The 17,125-nt window shown below is 37.2% G+C and overlaps 1 protein-coding gene across 1 annotated transcript; it reads right to left on the reverse strand.

The window, feature by feature from the left end:
* Window positions 1–1,229: 1,229 nt before the first annotated feature.
* trim110 (tripartite motif containing 110) lies at window positions 1,230–15,337 on the reverse strand. The gene is made up of 8 exons (XM_017717074.2): window positions 15,240–15,337; window positions 12,938–13,448; window positions 11,703–11,798; window positions 9,510–9,743; window positions 6,373–6,395; window positions 6,053–6,198; window positions 4,803–5,074; window positions 1,230–2,303 (listed from the first exon to the last, which is right to left on the reverse strand). Exons 2-8 carry the CDS (start codon window positions 13,433–13,435, stop codon window positions 2,031–2,033), a joined length of 1,542 nt encoding a protein of 513 aa, XP_017572563.1. The 5' UTR covers window positions 13,436–13,448; window positions 15,240–15,337; the 3' UTR covers window positions 1,230–2,030.
* Window positions 15,338–17,125: the final 1,788 nt, after the last annotated feature.

Consider the following 17,125-nt stretch of genomic DNA (forward strand, 5'->3'; position numbering starts at 1 on the left):
ATCTTTAGAACTACAGATGGTCAGACCTGGTCAAACACTAAATACACTTTCATGAATGTGTCTTCTTGCTCCACCAAATCCAGTTGACTCTAAATGCTGTATATCTCAGACACATTAATTACACTTCTTTGTTTCTACACTCATTGTCTATTTTATCAGCTCCACTTACTCAGGTGCACTTTGTAGTTCTACAATTACAGACTGTAGTCCATCTGTTTCTCTGATACTTTATTAGCCCCCTTTTACCCTGTTCTTTCATAGTCATGGCCCCCACAGGGCCACTACAGAGCAGGTATGATGTGGGTGGTGGATCATTCTCAATACTGCTACGACACTGATGTGGTGGTAGTGTGTTAGTGTGCATTGTGACACTGAGGTGTTTAAAAACTCACTGCTGTGTCTGATCCACTCAGACAAGCGAAACACACACTAACACTAAACTAACTAACTAACTAACACTCTCAGTAATTCTAGTTAGTTTTAGTAAGTTTTGCAGAGGACATTATAGATTATTTAGGTTTCATACTTTTATTTTTAATTCAGTTAACAAGCCAATTTTTTCACTGCTGGTTTTCATTTTAGGGATTGCTTTAATTAACTGTAATAACCCTGACCTGCAGTGCTGAAAATGATCCACCACCCCAGTAATATGTGCTCTGTGGTGGTCCTGTGGGATTCCTCATCACGGAAGAACAGGGTAAAAGGGGGCTAAAAGGGTTTGCAGATAAACAGATGGACTACAGTCTGTAATTGTGGAATTACACAGGGCTCCTATATAGTTAGTGGAGCTGATAAAATGGACAATGAGTGTAGAAACAGGGAGGTGGATTTGTGTCATGTGTCTGTTTGGGGTATTTTGGCAGAAATGTGTGAGATATACAAGTAAACTGGATTTGGTGAGCATTTATAAAAGTGTATTTAAAGTGTTTAAACATTTGATTATATCAATTCAAAATATCTAAATCAATATCCATTAAATATTGTAAAAGACAAATGGCAATTAAGTTATGGTTATGTTGCCAAGCATTTAACTTTCGCAGCATACTCTAAACACAAAAAATGTGCTTGCTGTCCCATGTCAGAGTGGGTAATCAGGAGAGCCGGGAGGATTCTCGGTGGGCCAATAGCATTTGGCCCAGTTATTTTGAAAGGCACAAGAATAACAACTTCAGTTGTTCGTTGACAACACTGATTATTTTAATTGTTTACATCTAATGTTGACATCTAAATTATTGTTAAATGAATAGCAAACAAGTCAAGCAAGCCAGTGCCAAAGCAGTAATGCAGCAATTAACACTACAATGATTTTACAGGAACAATTACTGTAATATAACATAAGATCTAGAACGTCAACATCAGAATGCTGAATTCAAAATTCAACATAAAGTCAACCAGATTAGGTTGTTGTGAAATTTACCATTTCTAGAGAAACTTACCCAGGCAGAATTGTTCATAATGATGAAGATGGGAACCAGAGGTCCGTAAAGTTAAGTGCTTCTAAAAGCTACACCATTGAAAACTATTAGAAAAATAACAACCAATACTTTGCATGGTGCCAGAAAATTGTTTCATTACAATTTTAAGGAAAGATTTAAAAAATATTATGACAAATACATTAATGAACATGCGAGGTTCCCTCTTTTTGATTAACCCCTACTTTACAATTATCAACCTTTCATGTAAAACTCATACGTCACATAGGTTCACTTGCTCATGTTGGATAGTAAATGAAATGGCTATTTTCCTTTGTAGACATTTTAACCCCTGGTTCCAGTCACCACCACTGTAAAGAAATCTGGCTTTGAAAGCTTCTCCGCAATAAATCACATCACACCAAACCACTCTGAATGACTTTGTTTACATTTCAATAATTCAATTATGCAAAACTTTTGAAAAAACAGGTGGAATTTCCCCTTGAATTATGTCACATTTCAAGGAATAGCAATTATTTATTATAATAATTCATTGCAATAGCAATGAATGTCAGCTGTGAAAAAAAAAACATTTTAGTTCCTGACTGAAAGGCCAGGTCATGTTTTTCTGATGATGGAGATCCTGCTGTTGAGCTCTGGTTTATAGAGGCCGAAGCCCAGACACACAGGCTGAGAGAAGTTGGTGCTGAAGTTGTACAGAGGACGCAGGGCAGATGACGGCCCCACCTCAGAGAAGGTGATAGAGCCGGTGGCATAGTCCAGAGAGACTGCCAAACGGTTTCCAGACATTTTAGCCGAGAGCCGAGTTTTCTTTCGGTTGTGCCAGGCTGCAAGCTTTCTGTCATGCTGCTGAGTCAGGCTCCATGATATCTGCATTAATCAGGAAAATAATCAAGCAAAAAAATCATTTATCCAAACAATCAATATTCGATCTGCTGAGAAAACAACAGTAGGGCTGTCATAATTACTCGATTATACTTGATTACTTATAGGAGACTATGTTTTTAGGACTTATAGGACTTATATTTTACTCTTTTTTCTGTGGAACGTACTGCCTTGTGCTCTTTAAAGGATGTTTGTGACGTGGGTGGGGGGAGTGGGGGGGCACTTTTATTTGGCTTAGAATGTGCTTGAAGCTAGAATTTTCCTCATCTGTTAAGAAAAGGTCGTTTTCTGGGCATTGCTTCGATATTCAAACAAGAAGACTCTTGGGGGCAAGTCCATGTGGCGGTGGGGGATGTATGACTGGGCAGGATATGTGCGGGGGCTGTAGTCGACCACAGCACTGTGAGACTGTGTAGTGCAGGGGTGTCCAAACTTTTTTCAGAGGGCCAGATTGGAGCATGTCAAAATAACCAAGGGATGAAATATCACTCACAAGTTATTAAAAACTTAACTTTTCAAAAATCTGAAAATCCATGTAGACTAATGAAGCAACTCGCTGGCAATCCATTCCGAGAATTTGGCGATGATCCCTTAAACACAGATAAACATGCCGCCAGAGGAGTTACAACGCATGTATGTTCACGCTAGTCAGAGTGGTCTGTGAGCTACTGTGTTTCCTATCACTGCATAAAAGATGCACAAGGATCCATTTATTGCTGGATTGCTCATTCAAAGTAATTAGGATTGGCAAGTTTGGCAAGAAAGACCAGAGTATAGCTAACTAGTGTTGTGCATTACAATGTAATTTAATGGTAATTTTGTTGTATTGATTGGTGGGCCACTTATAACACACCCTAAAACATAACTCCACAGGCTGCTTTTGGCCCATGGGGCCATATTTTGAACACTCCTGGTAATCTGATATAGCATCACATAGCAGAGGGGTGCAATAAGACTCATATAAACAAGGTCAAGCGCATTTTCACACTCGGTTCATTTAAACATAAAATGAAATAAAACTTTCAACAGCATTTCTAACACTTGGAATCAGTTTACTACCTCTTTAGAAACTGTTGCCATTTATAAGGTGGAAGATATAAAAGCGCAAAAAGACTATATATAAATATATAAATATAAATATATATATATATATATATATATATATATATATATATATATATATATATATATATATATATATATATATATATATACATAAGCTATGTAGCATTTGTCTGTTTATATTAAAGACGGACTGCCCTGTGTGAATTTCAAGCTACATGTGATCTTCTGTGGCTTTTTGTGGTCTCGAAATTACTTTAATTTAATATAGTAATTGCAAAATGCTGAGTAGGGCACTGAGAAACTGAACAGTGCCCAGACTCAGTTGCACAGTGTGGAGTCAGAGAATGCAAAGAGACTGACGGCATGAACCACCAACCAGGCTGCAGCAGGATGTTTCCAAATGGTAAAGGTTTATGTTCACATTCATAGCCTGGTTTCATTTTGTGAGCGTATGGTGGTTTATTGACAGTGCTATTTTGCTGACTAAGCAATTTCTCATACTGGTCTCTCTTACAGTAAGAAAAAAATCTGATGGACACACCTATTTGTTATTTATTTTATTTATGGCCTTCTTTTGAAACTCTAATTACCTTATTAATTTTAAAACTAATTAGTTGGTTACTTAGATAATATAAAGAAAATTGTAGTGAAAGCCCTACATAACAGTTTTAAACATTTTTCCCATTACTTTCTTAAATACAAGATATCTAAGAGAGTCTATGCATGACAGAATCCTCAATAACAAAAAGTACAACAAAATATTAGCTCTCAAAATAGGAAAATAAACTTCACTATAAAGGTCATTTTGGACATTCAATATTTATCTATTTACATTTTTAATATTTATTTTTGTTGTAGCTTTAAAACAAAGACACAATGTTCAAAAATCATGTAATCACGAAAGTGTCATAGCACATCTGTATGTCAATTTTTATTGACGTCACATTTTTATATGTCAATCAGACATAATAGAAATAGAAACAGTACTGTATGCATAAATTAATATTTCATAAAATAATACATAAAAAATATATTTTGCAAGCTTACTGAAATACTACATTTTGAAAATAAAATATTGAGCAATTTGACAAGAAATGACATCCTTTATTAAATTTACCTGTTATTTACCTGGTTATTATTTACATGAAACCAGTTTGAAGTGAAATGTTGTTGTTAGTGTTGTATTGTTTTCCCACATAATACTTTACTTGATTCAGTCATTTTGCAAATTAAAGGCAATATTGAAGATTCATTTTTACAACCTGAACGGAAAAATTGGAGAACATCATAAATAAAAATCTGTTTTTTCATGGAAATCCCTGACAAGCAGTAGGTGAATTTGCATGGAATGTCAGATAGCGCTTAACCTGAAACAGTTAAACTTTCAGAAAAGACTGGAAGATGAAAGGATTGCTGTACCTTATTACACCCAAAGGCCGTCCCCTCCTTGCCTTTTCTCTCAATGCTGTGGTAGGTTACTGCAATGTCCCAGAAACCTTCTGCTTCTAGCTCCCAGTAGTGAGTTCCAGAGGAGAAGGTTTGGTTGCTGACAACCTGAGACCAGTGGTCAAAGCGGTCAGGATGATCAGAGTGAAGTAATCGATGTTTAACCCTCATTACTGACTGGAGGTCTTCAGAAACATTCAGGAGTGGATGGGCAGAGTTGGTGTCCAAGGTTAAAGGACTACTCACTGCAAAAGAGATAAACATGAATAGAATAAATTGTAACCATTAGACACTGAATCAAAGCTGACTTTACACTTATAATTTTATTTCAAATCCAAGAGCCAAAATAACAAAACTTGTCTATCACATTATGAGTATGTGAGTAAACCCTCTCTATACATGTTATACAAAATGCTAAGAACGGCATCCATGTTTTTGCCTTTTCATGGTAAGACTATCTGTGGAGTTAATTTTGTGGCAAAAGTTTCAAATAAAATGCAAAAAAAATGCAAAAAAACAAAATGCAAAGTATTAAAATGTCCAAAATGCATAGCAAATATAAATAATGTGGGTTCCATCCAACTTAATTTTTCAAAAATGATCACTTGTTTTAATATAAATGTACAATTTCTTTTGCTAGTCTTTTTTGTATTTGCTGATTTTACTGATTGCTCTTTTGCTTCTAAAATCTTTTCTTTGCTTTTAGCACCTTTTCATATAGGATGGGTCTTAGAAGAGGGTGTTCACCCGCACTGTCTATTGGTCATGGGGTTAACCTTTTGTTAAGGGGTTGCTAGGCCATTGGTATATTACCCCGGGTGGTTGTTAAGGTGTTGTTAGGCCGTTGCTATATTATTTTTAGTGGTTGCTAAGGTGTAGCCAGCGCATTGCTATTTTATCTTAAGTAGTTGCTAAGGTATTGCTAGGACATTGTTATTTGTGTCTTTTTCTCCTCTGCTTCCCTTTTTCTTTTCCATTTTTCAGTTCCAGATGCATCTGTTCTTTTATTTGAAACATCATCAACTAGGTTCTCTTTTGCCCTCACTCATTCATCTTAGACAACACAGAGGTACACAATTAATCTAGAAGTTGTTAAGGGACTTATTATTATTATTTGTTATCATTATTATTATTATTATTATTATTGTTGTTGTTATTAATAATAATTGTATTATTAATTATTAATATTATTAATGTGTTGTGAGATAAATCTGGGCACTCACAGAGATCTCTCTTGAGCTCAATGAGGCATCGCAGTGTCTCAGATATGAATTCCCTGTATTTCTGCTCCACAAGCTCTAGAGTGCGTTTCTTGTCAAAGCTTGGTAATACTGGCATAAACAGTGGTGAGTTGAGATCTTCCACAAGCCTGCAATATATAACACATTTTATAAATTTACATAATGAATCTTTCTCTATGAAAAGGCAGTCAGGGCTGAAATTAGGCACACATATGCATGCAAGCATGGTACACAGGCTTATTACAAAACTTGGTGTTTGCTGTCAGATTGTGCACACTGAATGGAGAGGGGCAAAAACTTACTTTGAATTCTCTGTTTGAAATGCCTGCAAAGAAAAAACAAGGATCATTGAAATGGATACTGAAATAATAAAATACCTCTAGTATAGTTTTTAAAACATAATGCTAAAATAGTTGTAACTTGTTTAAAAAAAACCCTGTTATATGAGCATGGGTACATGCACAGCATAAGCCCCGCCTCCCTCCCCACACACAGTGCTCTGATAGGATGCATTCAGAGGCCTAGTTGACGGTGGTTTTCATAAAAGATGGCAAAAAAGAGACCCTCAGGAGAGACAAATTTTGATACAATTAAATTCTGATGTTAAATGTGGACCAGTCTTTTGGTTATATGACCAAAGGGCCAACTGTTTGTGGACACCTGAACATATGTGCTTGTTAAACATGTAAAACTATAGGCATTAATATGAAGTTGCCCCCCCCCACCCCTTTGGTGCTACAGCCTCCACTTTTCTGAGAAAGTATTCCACTAGATTTTGAATATACCTGGGCAGATTCGCTTGCATTGAGCTACATCAGCAATACTGAGGTCAGGCACTGATGCTGGGCATTAAGACATGGCTCATTTGTTTACGGACCTCAGCTTGTGCACAGTGGCAACAAAAAGAGCATTTTAATCTGACCTAAAGCATGCAATTCTCTAGAATGTTACTGGGTGTTGTAGCATTAGGGTTCCCTGCACTGGAGACTATTATTCCTCCTCCACCAAATTTTACAACTGGCTTTATGCATTGAGGAGTTCTGCTGGCATCCACCCAACCCAGATTCAGCTGACAAAATTCCAGATGGTGAAGCCTGACTTATCACTCCTAAGAGTCTAATGGTGATCTTAGGCTTATATGTGGCAGCTCAACTATGGAAACTCAATTCTCTGAACGTGTAACCTACCACTTTGCAGCTAAGCTGTTTCTATTTCACAATAACTGAACTTTCAGTTGATTGGGGCAGCTCTAGCAGGGCAGAAATCTGATTGAACCTGAATTAATTTATTGCCAGTGTTCATCCATCACTGTAAAAATAACTCATCAAATCAACCTAATAAAATCACTTAATCTAGTAACAAGCAATTGAGCTAGTTTTAATTAACTCAAATTACACTGATTGACAAATCATTCATTCAAAGTATTAATTTAAGTTGAATAAAAATAGTTGATTTACTTGTTACCACATAAAATCATTTTTAGGCTGATCTGACAAGCCATTTTCTACAGTGACGACAGGGGGCCGGTGTGGCTGCAGGTTTTCATTCCAACAAAGCAGAGCTTACACGATCAACACTTTGACTGGGACCAACTGATTAAACAAGTGGGATTGCTCTATTGAAATGACAGTGGCACCCCTCATACATAAAGATTACAAAATACATTTGAAATTTGTGTTAGCATCTAACAAAAATGGCATAAATTGTATTACTCATATCTCTACAGTAAGAGGGGCGAAGGTTTGGCAATACCAACCTTCTTTGTAGTTTCTCATCTGACAATTAGTCAAAATCCAATCAGGACTGGCACAAAGACAGAAGTACCCTACACTAATTGATTTGTCAGTTTAGAAAAAAAGTACTTCATGTGGTAACAATGGCCATTAAAAAGTGCCATCACATTCTCACAGAAAATATAAGAAATGTCCAGTATGCCATGAGCCTATGTAACGTGAGGTCATGTGCAAATCTCTTTGCAAAAACTTCTGGTTGTTTCATTTTGCTCAAATGATTCTGTGCCAGCATTGTCACCCAAGACTGCACTCCATCAACATAAACCTACTTTGACTTGTATTTAAGCAAACCAGTACAAAGGAAAGATATGTAATGTTTTGCCTTATCAACTGCATTGTTTTTGTAAATATATACATTCATTTTGAAATTGATGCCTGCAATACCCTCCAAAAAAACGGACAGGGCCATTTAAGACTAGAAACATTGTGACATGTTCAAAAAACATTGTGAACAGGTGATGCTATCATTCTTGAATATAAAAAACGCATCCAGGAAAGACCCAGTGCTTTTGAGCAAGGATGAGCAAGGTCAAAGCTTGCCACTTTGCCAAAAATGCATTGGCAAAAAGTCCAACAGTTTAAAAATAATGTCCCTCTGTCAGGGGTTGAAAATATTTTGGGTATTTCACCCTCTACGGTGCATAATATCATCAAAACATGCAGGGAATCTGCAGAAATCTCTCCAGATATGTAAAAAGCAGGGACAATATCCTGTCAGCATGTTCAAAAGCATCATTAACTCTGAAAAGATTTTGGGGGAACATATGCTGCCTTTTAGACTCTGTCTTTTTCAGGGACACCCATGCTTATTTCAATATGACAACACCATGCCACATTGTACACGTTACAACCATGTAGCATCGTAATCAGAGAGTGCAGGTGCTAGACTGGCCTTCCTGTAGTTGCTATTCCTTCCTAACGTGTGTTCCATTACTAAACTCAAAATCCAACAACAGAGGCCCTGTATGGTTGCACAGCTGTAGACTTACAAAAACATTCCACTTTCAAAACTGGATCAGTTTGTGTCTTCAGTCTTTAAACTATTACTAAGTGTTCTTGAAAGTGAAAGCAATGTAACACATGCTCCTGTTCCAACTCTTTTGGAAAGTGTTCCAGGTACCAAATTTGGAATGAGTGTATTTAAAAAAAACAATAAAGCTCATAAGGTAAGGTGTTTTCGTACCATTTTCAATATAAAATAGCCCAAACAGAATGTATAGTTACTGCTGTTGCATACTATCCAGACACAAGGGTAGATCTCTGTTAAAAAAGTAAACTATTTATGCTATAATTTAAGGCCTGTTCACTCAAGGGACAATATAATTACAAAAACAGTTTGACCCTAGTGGGCTTTTGACCTTGTCCATGTGCCGGCCCTGTAAAATAACATGCAATCTTATAACAAGATATCTCACCCAATATTTATGTATTTTATCTATTAGTTGTTTATTTTAAATGTATAAGTTATTATTTTTATATTTGTTATTTATTTATTTATTATTTATTTTTGTCTCTTAGGTTATATTTTCTCAGGGAAAGGGTAGGGGTGGGGGTTCTTGGAAGCTTCAGCTATTGTTACATTTGTATTAACGTATTTGTAATTAAAAACTAATAAATAAACTTGGTTCAAAACAAAGATATCTCACCCAGATGAGCAGGAAGGGGTCAGTCTCCTGGAGCAAGCTACCCATATAGTGGTAGATGCTTTCTGTCTTCTCCAGGCCTCCTTTCACTCTGCTGAAGTCCTCCTGCAGTCGGTCAATAGCCTTCTGCCTTTCCTGATCATTTGCACTCCTCAGGGCCGTAACCAGTCTGTCAACCTGGTTCTGTAGAGCTGATCCCAGCTGAACTACCTGAGAGTCATCTGCCATAGAGGAGCCCTGAGATGGAAGCCACATTCACACATTCCAGAAAGCACAATGAAGCAAGTTAAATTATGGGAAAAGCCCCTTGGTCAGCCCAAACTAATCCAAGTCTACTTATTTCTAATATTTTTTAAAGGTTTGATAAGTTGGAACTGATATTCGTTCAACGTTCGCCAATTCATCAGGACTAATTATGCTCTCTTTGTAATAATACAATGTTCTTTATATGCTAATGATATTTGTGATATGCTTAGAAAAACACATTGTGACATAATTTAGCAATACAATATGACCACATTGCACACTTCTAAGTTAACCCTCTATTGCACAATGTTGCTTCAGGGCAACAAACTCATTTTCCTCTTTTTACAATAACATTAAATATAAACATTAAAGACAATGACCTGGTTAACTAAATGAAAAAGTTTGAGGAAGTCAATAAAAAGCACATCTCTTGTTGGGCACCTTTAAACTTCTTTTTTAACATTCAATATCAATTTTTATTTGTTATGAGAATTTGCAGGAATATGTTTGTTGCCTACAAGCATGGCCAGTCACAAGTCCACTTCAGGGAACACAAGTCTGTATCATCTCTTCTCATTGCAGTACAATGTTACAACGTTGCCTCAAGGCAACATACTCCAAAATATCCCCCTGCACACTTATTTTAGGCTAGAAAAGTGAATGGAATCTATTTTTTTTATTGCTTTCATAATGTGTGCAGTAGAGGGTTAAACTGGGAACCATTGTTAATAAAAGAATTCAGCATGTTATGCATGCAAGCTTGAGATGTTGCCAGGCTATTCAACTAGTTATGTAATTACTCTTGTTCAACTAAAAAACAGCTTCTCTCAGTCTGCTTATTAAATTTACTGATTTATTTATGTATTTACTTATTGATTTTGTTTTACAAAATTGCTGAGATTTCTGCAAAGGAACATTTGTAGCATGTAGCTCTGTTTTATTGAGCTTATTGCTCACATCCTGCTTGGTATACAATGTGGCCATACCACTACCACAATTAACATGCTAAAACGTAGCCGATCATGCTAAAAAGAAAGTGCAATAAAAATGTTCTCAATAACATATATAGCAAAAGAAAGGCTTCAATTCAGGTTGCAAGCCAGTTTTACCAGTACAATGTTATTTATTTATCAGTGTTTTACCAGAAATTGGAGGGATTAAGGCACTTGAAGCTGAAAATCAGGCGCAGCGCATGTGTAGCTAGCCAACACTGCTCACTGACACTTGCTATTTCACACTATGTCATGCTTATTTAACTTATTTCTAGACATTATTTACTTGTTTCAGGTGATTTTAGTAAGGCAAATGATGTCACTATATTGGCAGATAATACAGTGGCAATATAATGAGATTTTATTGAAATAAGTTAAATGATCTCATAATAAACTCACAACAATCTCAAAATGAGAAATGTTAATGCTATATTGACTAGATTTAAGAATATCACTTGAGAAGATACAATTTTTGCAGCGCATAATTTTTTTAACTATTTAATTTTTATACATTGTGACCTGATTGTGGGCTTACAGGGTATGTGTTAGAGCTGGGCAATATTTATCGCTATTGTGATAAATTACATACATAAATTCCACACAACATGTTATAATATGAAACACTTACCAATTTAATGTTTGATTAGTAAGACCTTAATTAGGCCCGTTTCATTTGCTTTAGTGCAGCAGTTTGTAAAACGTTGAATACAAATAATTGAATTCACAGTTTTTGATAGTATTTTTAAAATGTTATTTTGTCTCTTCTAACTAACCAGACATCAGGAAAAATGCATATTGTGATATGTTGTATATCATAGAGTACTTGCTGTATCGTGTATCATGAAATGATATTTTGCCAGATCGACCACCTCTATCATTCCTACTTGTTTGCTCAGAGTGTAAAACTAAAGCTTCTTTGTGGGATGTGTAATGAGAAACAGAGGATGGATTTGCTCACTATTATGGTGCTGCTCGATTTCTCATGCTCCTGGAGGATCTTCTCACCACACTTTATCTTTTCCTCTGCTCGCTGAAGAAGAGCCTGTAATGTGTCCTGTGAAAAGACCACCTTTAAAGATAAGGTCTAAAACTTGTATAAAAGAATTATTTGGTGCGATGCTGTCAAAGGGAATTTGTTTCAAAAAGTCTGCATAATGCAATCATTTAGACTTGAACAAAGTCAGTCAGAGTAGTTTTATGTGAACTAGTTCATTACAGAGAAACATACGACTTTGATTCTCTTTATGATGACAGTGATAGGAACCAGGGGTCACACAATGAAAACATAGCTGTTTTATTTACTATCTGAACCTACACATGTATTCAAAGTTGTTATATGTAATGATGATGGTAATACCATTCTATTGGTATATATTGATAGACCAATAATAAAAAATAAAACTGGAAACGAACTATAATACTAACATTTTGTGCACATGGCCACCCAGCACAACAGTGGATGTATTTATTTTACATGCACATTGGTATAAATAAATGCTAACTACTTCATTTTCTATTTAAAGACATATTACACAGTGCTTTGTTTTATACTACTGACACCGCCCAAAACATCAATATTACAAAAGACAGCTAGTGTATACGTCTCTCATACACTGCAATACAGCGATACAGCGTTATGATATGATATGGCCCTACCTAATATCTAACATGCAGCTGATTTAGGGCCCAACAGCCACCAGAAGGCCCCCTAACAACTTCTGGGTTATAGCTGTATCATTATGTTATCTAGGATTGTGGAATGAGGAAGGAAAGAGCTGGAAAGAACTGGCTAATCATGTAGCAAAAAAGAATGTACCTGTGTGGAGCCAAAAAACAGGAAAAGAAAGAGAAGATGAGGAGAATTAAATTAACGTCCACTTAAGACAGCATAGCGATGTCCTAGCAACACCTTAGCAGCTATGTAGGATAGAATAGCAATGGCCTAACACCTTAGCAACCACCTAGGATAACATATCAATGGCTTGGTAAAACCTTAGCTACCACCTGGGATACCATAGCAATGACCTATATATATATATTTATATATATATATAATTTAGACAGGATATAGACAGCAATGAGGTGCAGAGTATTTCATTTGTCATTAAAGGTGGTCAAATCTGCACTATTTTATTACACAACTCTGACGAATTAGGGCCAATATGGTTAGTATTTGACATTTGTGGTTGCCACCTTGTAATCCTCCTCCAGTTTTCTCAGGCCCTTGACCTGGTGCTGAGCATGGCTGCCCTCCAAGATGCAGTCTGCGCAGATATACCCCCTATCATCCAAGCAGTAATAGCGAAACACCTCCTGATGAGCAGGACACCTGCGGCGGGACATGTCCATCAGCGGCTCCACCAGCAGGTGGGTGCTGTATGCAGGGCACTGCAGGTGTGGCTGCAGGTGCTGCTCACACAGCGAAACCTCACAGCGCATACAGCTCTTCACAGCAGGACACAAGAGTCTTGCATCCCCCTCCCCTGGACAGCAGTCGCACACCACCACACCTTGATGCTCCTGACACTGCGGGCAAGCAAAGTGCCCCCTGCTGGAGCTGGAGCCCTGAGTCTGTCCCCACATCTCCCACACACAGTTGGGACAGAAGCTGTGGCCGCAGGGTAAGGGGTAAGCTGGACCGAACAGGTCACGACACAGGGGGCACGTCAGGTCCTCCTCCATGGAACCCATAGCAACAGATGTTCTATCAGGGAAATAATCAGATGACAGTGAATTAATTGGTTAGTGAGATTTATCTGAGAATTATTTTTAAAAATGGACTTAACAGGGCAGTTGGGAATGTTTTCATAACTAGAAAATGAAGGAATTTTGTTATTCAGTTGTTCTGAGTAAGCTTTCATTGCTGGACTAACATTATAATGTAATATAATAATAATAATTAGAAATATTTTAGACTGTATTTTATTGAGTGCTATATAAATAATGATAAAATATATTAAGACATCTAACATTATAGATAAATACATATATTGTATTAGGAATGATAATGAATTTACAAGTCTCGGCCTTGACTTGGGCTCAACTACTACAAAATCTCAGTCTTGACTTGGACTTGATGACTACAAAATCTTGGTCTTGACTCTGACTTGATTACTATATAATCTCAGTCTTAACTCGGCCTTGACCACTATAATGTCTTCCTTGAGTCTGACTTGACTACAATGAAGTCTGGGTCTCAACTCTGGATCAATCTTAACGGCCACAAAGTCTCATTCTTGACTCGGCCTCAACAACTGCAAAGTCTCCGCCTTGAATCTGACTTGATTACAATAAATTGGTTTTAACTCAGACTCGGTCTTGACTCAAACTCAATGAGTGAAAAGTCTTGCAGATAAGCTATCGTGTCTGACTTTACATCTACAAGGTGGACTGACAGGGCAGGAGAGTCTAATAGAGTGGACAGTAATTGGATACAGTGTTTAAAAACTCCAGCACCACTGCTGTGTCTGATCAACTTGTACCAGCACAACACACACTAACACACTACCACCATGTCAGTGTTACTGCAGTACTGAGAATGATCCACCACCCAAACAGTACCTGCTCTGTGAGGGTCCATGGGGTTCCTGACCACTAAAGAACAGGGTAAAAGGGGGCTAACAAAGTATGCAGAGAAACAGATGGACTACAGTCTGTAATTGTAGAACTACACAGTGCACCTATATAGTAAATTGAGCTGATAAAATGGACACTTATCATGATGTTAAGCCTGATCGGTGTATACAGCCATTAAATTTGCTATACATAGTAAACTTACACATGTCTTCTGAGTTTTGATATAAAATATTGATGAAAAACTTAGACGTCTGGTTCCTATCACCACCTCTGTGAACAATTCTGACTTGGTAAGTCTCCCCAGAATGGAGCATTTCACACCAAACCACTCTGAACAACTTTATTAACATAATAATTTCATTATGAAGAGTTTTAGAAGAAAAGGCTGTAAAGTAAGTGAGTTGCCTTGTACTTTTACGTTGCCCTGACGTTTCATTTGTTACAGGGCCATTGCGTTAAATCTTTTTGTGCTAACCTAATACCTAGAACAAAATAGCTGTTTTTCAGCACATGTCCTTAATTAGAAATGACGGAATAATAAAGAAACTAAGGACATGGCTGCTTAGAATAAGTACAACTGATTAGATAACCCCAGATCCAACTACCAGTTTAATCTGTTTCCTAAATAAACTACTTACAGGATTTTCCATTTGATTGCCCCACAGTTAAGGGAATCTTTGAGGTCATGTGTCATCAGCTAGGAGCAGGAGCACGTCAAATGGTGCTACATCAGTACCAATACATTTCATATTTGACTACCCAAATACCATTTTTGAATGCCTACATCTTACATCTACCTCTGTTTACAAAAAGAAGACCATACAATCTGCTTTGCCGCACGATAACCTCCCGTTTCAGGCCTACTCTGGACCACTCTAGACTATTCAAAGGATACCAAGAGCGAAAGAATACTACTAACCTGTTTATGTCTCGATGCAGTGCATTAAAATGTGATCATTGTGAAAGCAGAACTGTTTCAGACTGGAGCTCCACTGTGCGAGCACGGCAGCCGGCTTATCCCACTATAGTACCTTCTTAATCTGAAAGATTGACCTCTTGGCATAGAGTGCTGTAAAGCTTTGAGTCAGTCACATGACCCACTTAGGGTGTGGGGCTTATGTTTTATTTGTTGCTGTTTGTTTCATTGTTGAGGAACATTCATTTCAACAACACCGTGAAAAATGAGAAGTCTGCTCAACTTAAAATGATATAGTAACTGATTGCGTGTCTTTTCTTAAGTTGAGTCAACTTGAAGATACCAGAGTTCTCCCAACTCAAACTTCTTAGGCTTGAGCTGGGTCAAAAATTCTCTCAGCTCCTGTTTCTAGGTCTGCATCTCAGTTAGAAAAACCAAACTGAATTTGCGTTTTTACTCAAATTCCCCTCTAGTTGGCACACTTCCTATCACACTGTTCCATCTGGCACATTTTCCTCTTGGGCTTTCAGATATGGACAGCTGTGGTATTGCTGGGATTCAAACCCACAGTACTGGTCAGTACTGAGGAAGAGCCAGTGGTCTTTAGTGGGCTGATGATGGCACTTCACTAAAAATCAGTGGGAAAAGGACTGACTTAATAATAGGAAAGAAATATAAAATGTTTTCAATATTAATACAAGCCGTGTAACAACGGCGCACAAAAGGCAGCTTTGCCTGTTCATAGAAACAAAATACACTGCCCTGAAGTTTTTTAAGTTTTTTTCATGGGCCTTCATGCTTTCTAGTGATATATATGTGGACTTTGGGGTGGAAAAGGTTGAGAACCTCAAGGTTTCAATAACACAGGATCTTTGTATCTTCCTAATCTTTTAATCAGATTTCCTTACAGTGGTAGTGAAGGAACCATTCATAACACAATGATGTCCACAGCAGAAATATAACCATTTTATTGACTATTACAAGCTAACCAGTAGTCTACGTGTGATTTTGAGTCAATAAAAACAATAATATATAACAATATCTTTATATATAGAGCATTTTAATACCACTGGCAGCTAAAAGTGCTTTACAGAAAGGTGATAAAATTAACAGTTGTAGACTAAACTATGAGTATCATCTATGAGCATTGGCGGCCCAGTCTTTAAAAGGCACATTGAGCAAGTGTGGATGGTTTGAGGCTGCCATAAACATCCAGCCCAAGAGTGCATAGCTTCCCTGCTTTTCAAACGTTAACAGTGTTCACAGATCTGATCAATTGAGTAAGTACAAGGGGCGAGCCACAAGAGGGCAGCAAGTGTCCACACACTGCATCGTCACTCTGGATTATTAATGTCATTTGGCAGCCAGATAATCTGAATGCACAGCCACCCTGTGTTGAGCATCAGTTTAGGTCATTTTCACATTGCCTGCATCCTACTGTTAATTGGAAAGCTTCTACTGTAAATAGCAAAACAGGGCAGAAGCTGCTTTAGCCTATTTCTGCAGGCCCCCTGCTAGGATGGATGTCAATGCAAATGCTTTAATTATAGTTTTTAAAATAAATATTAATTAATATTATTTTTTGACTAACTGTTACCAAAATATCTAGCACACTGTTGGGTCTCTGTGTGTGTAATGCTGTGCCTGTTGAGTTGAGCTGCAAGCAAGCAATGAGAGCTAAAAGCCGAGGGGTGAAAACCCCCTGCTCTAAAAACAATATAAACACTTCTCCACAAACATGGCCCTGAGATAAAATGGATAGCACAACCGCAGGATTCTTCATATCAAAATTGATGTACAACTGCCATGATAAAAATAGCATTTAAAGACATTTTTAAGTATTGATTTGTCTATTTACCTATGAAAATGAAAATCTAATCTCCTTCCAG

Source organism: Pygocentrus nattereri, chromosome 2 (genome assembly GCF_015220715.1).
Source record: "Pygocentrus nattereri isolate fPygNat1 chromosome 2, fPygNat1.pri, whole genome shotgun sequence".
In the NCBI taxonomy this organism is placed as follows: domain Eukaryota; kingdom Metazoa; phylum Chordata; class Actinopteri; order Characiformes; family Serrasalmidae; genus Pygocentrus; species Pygocentrus nattereri.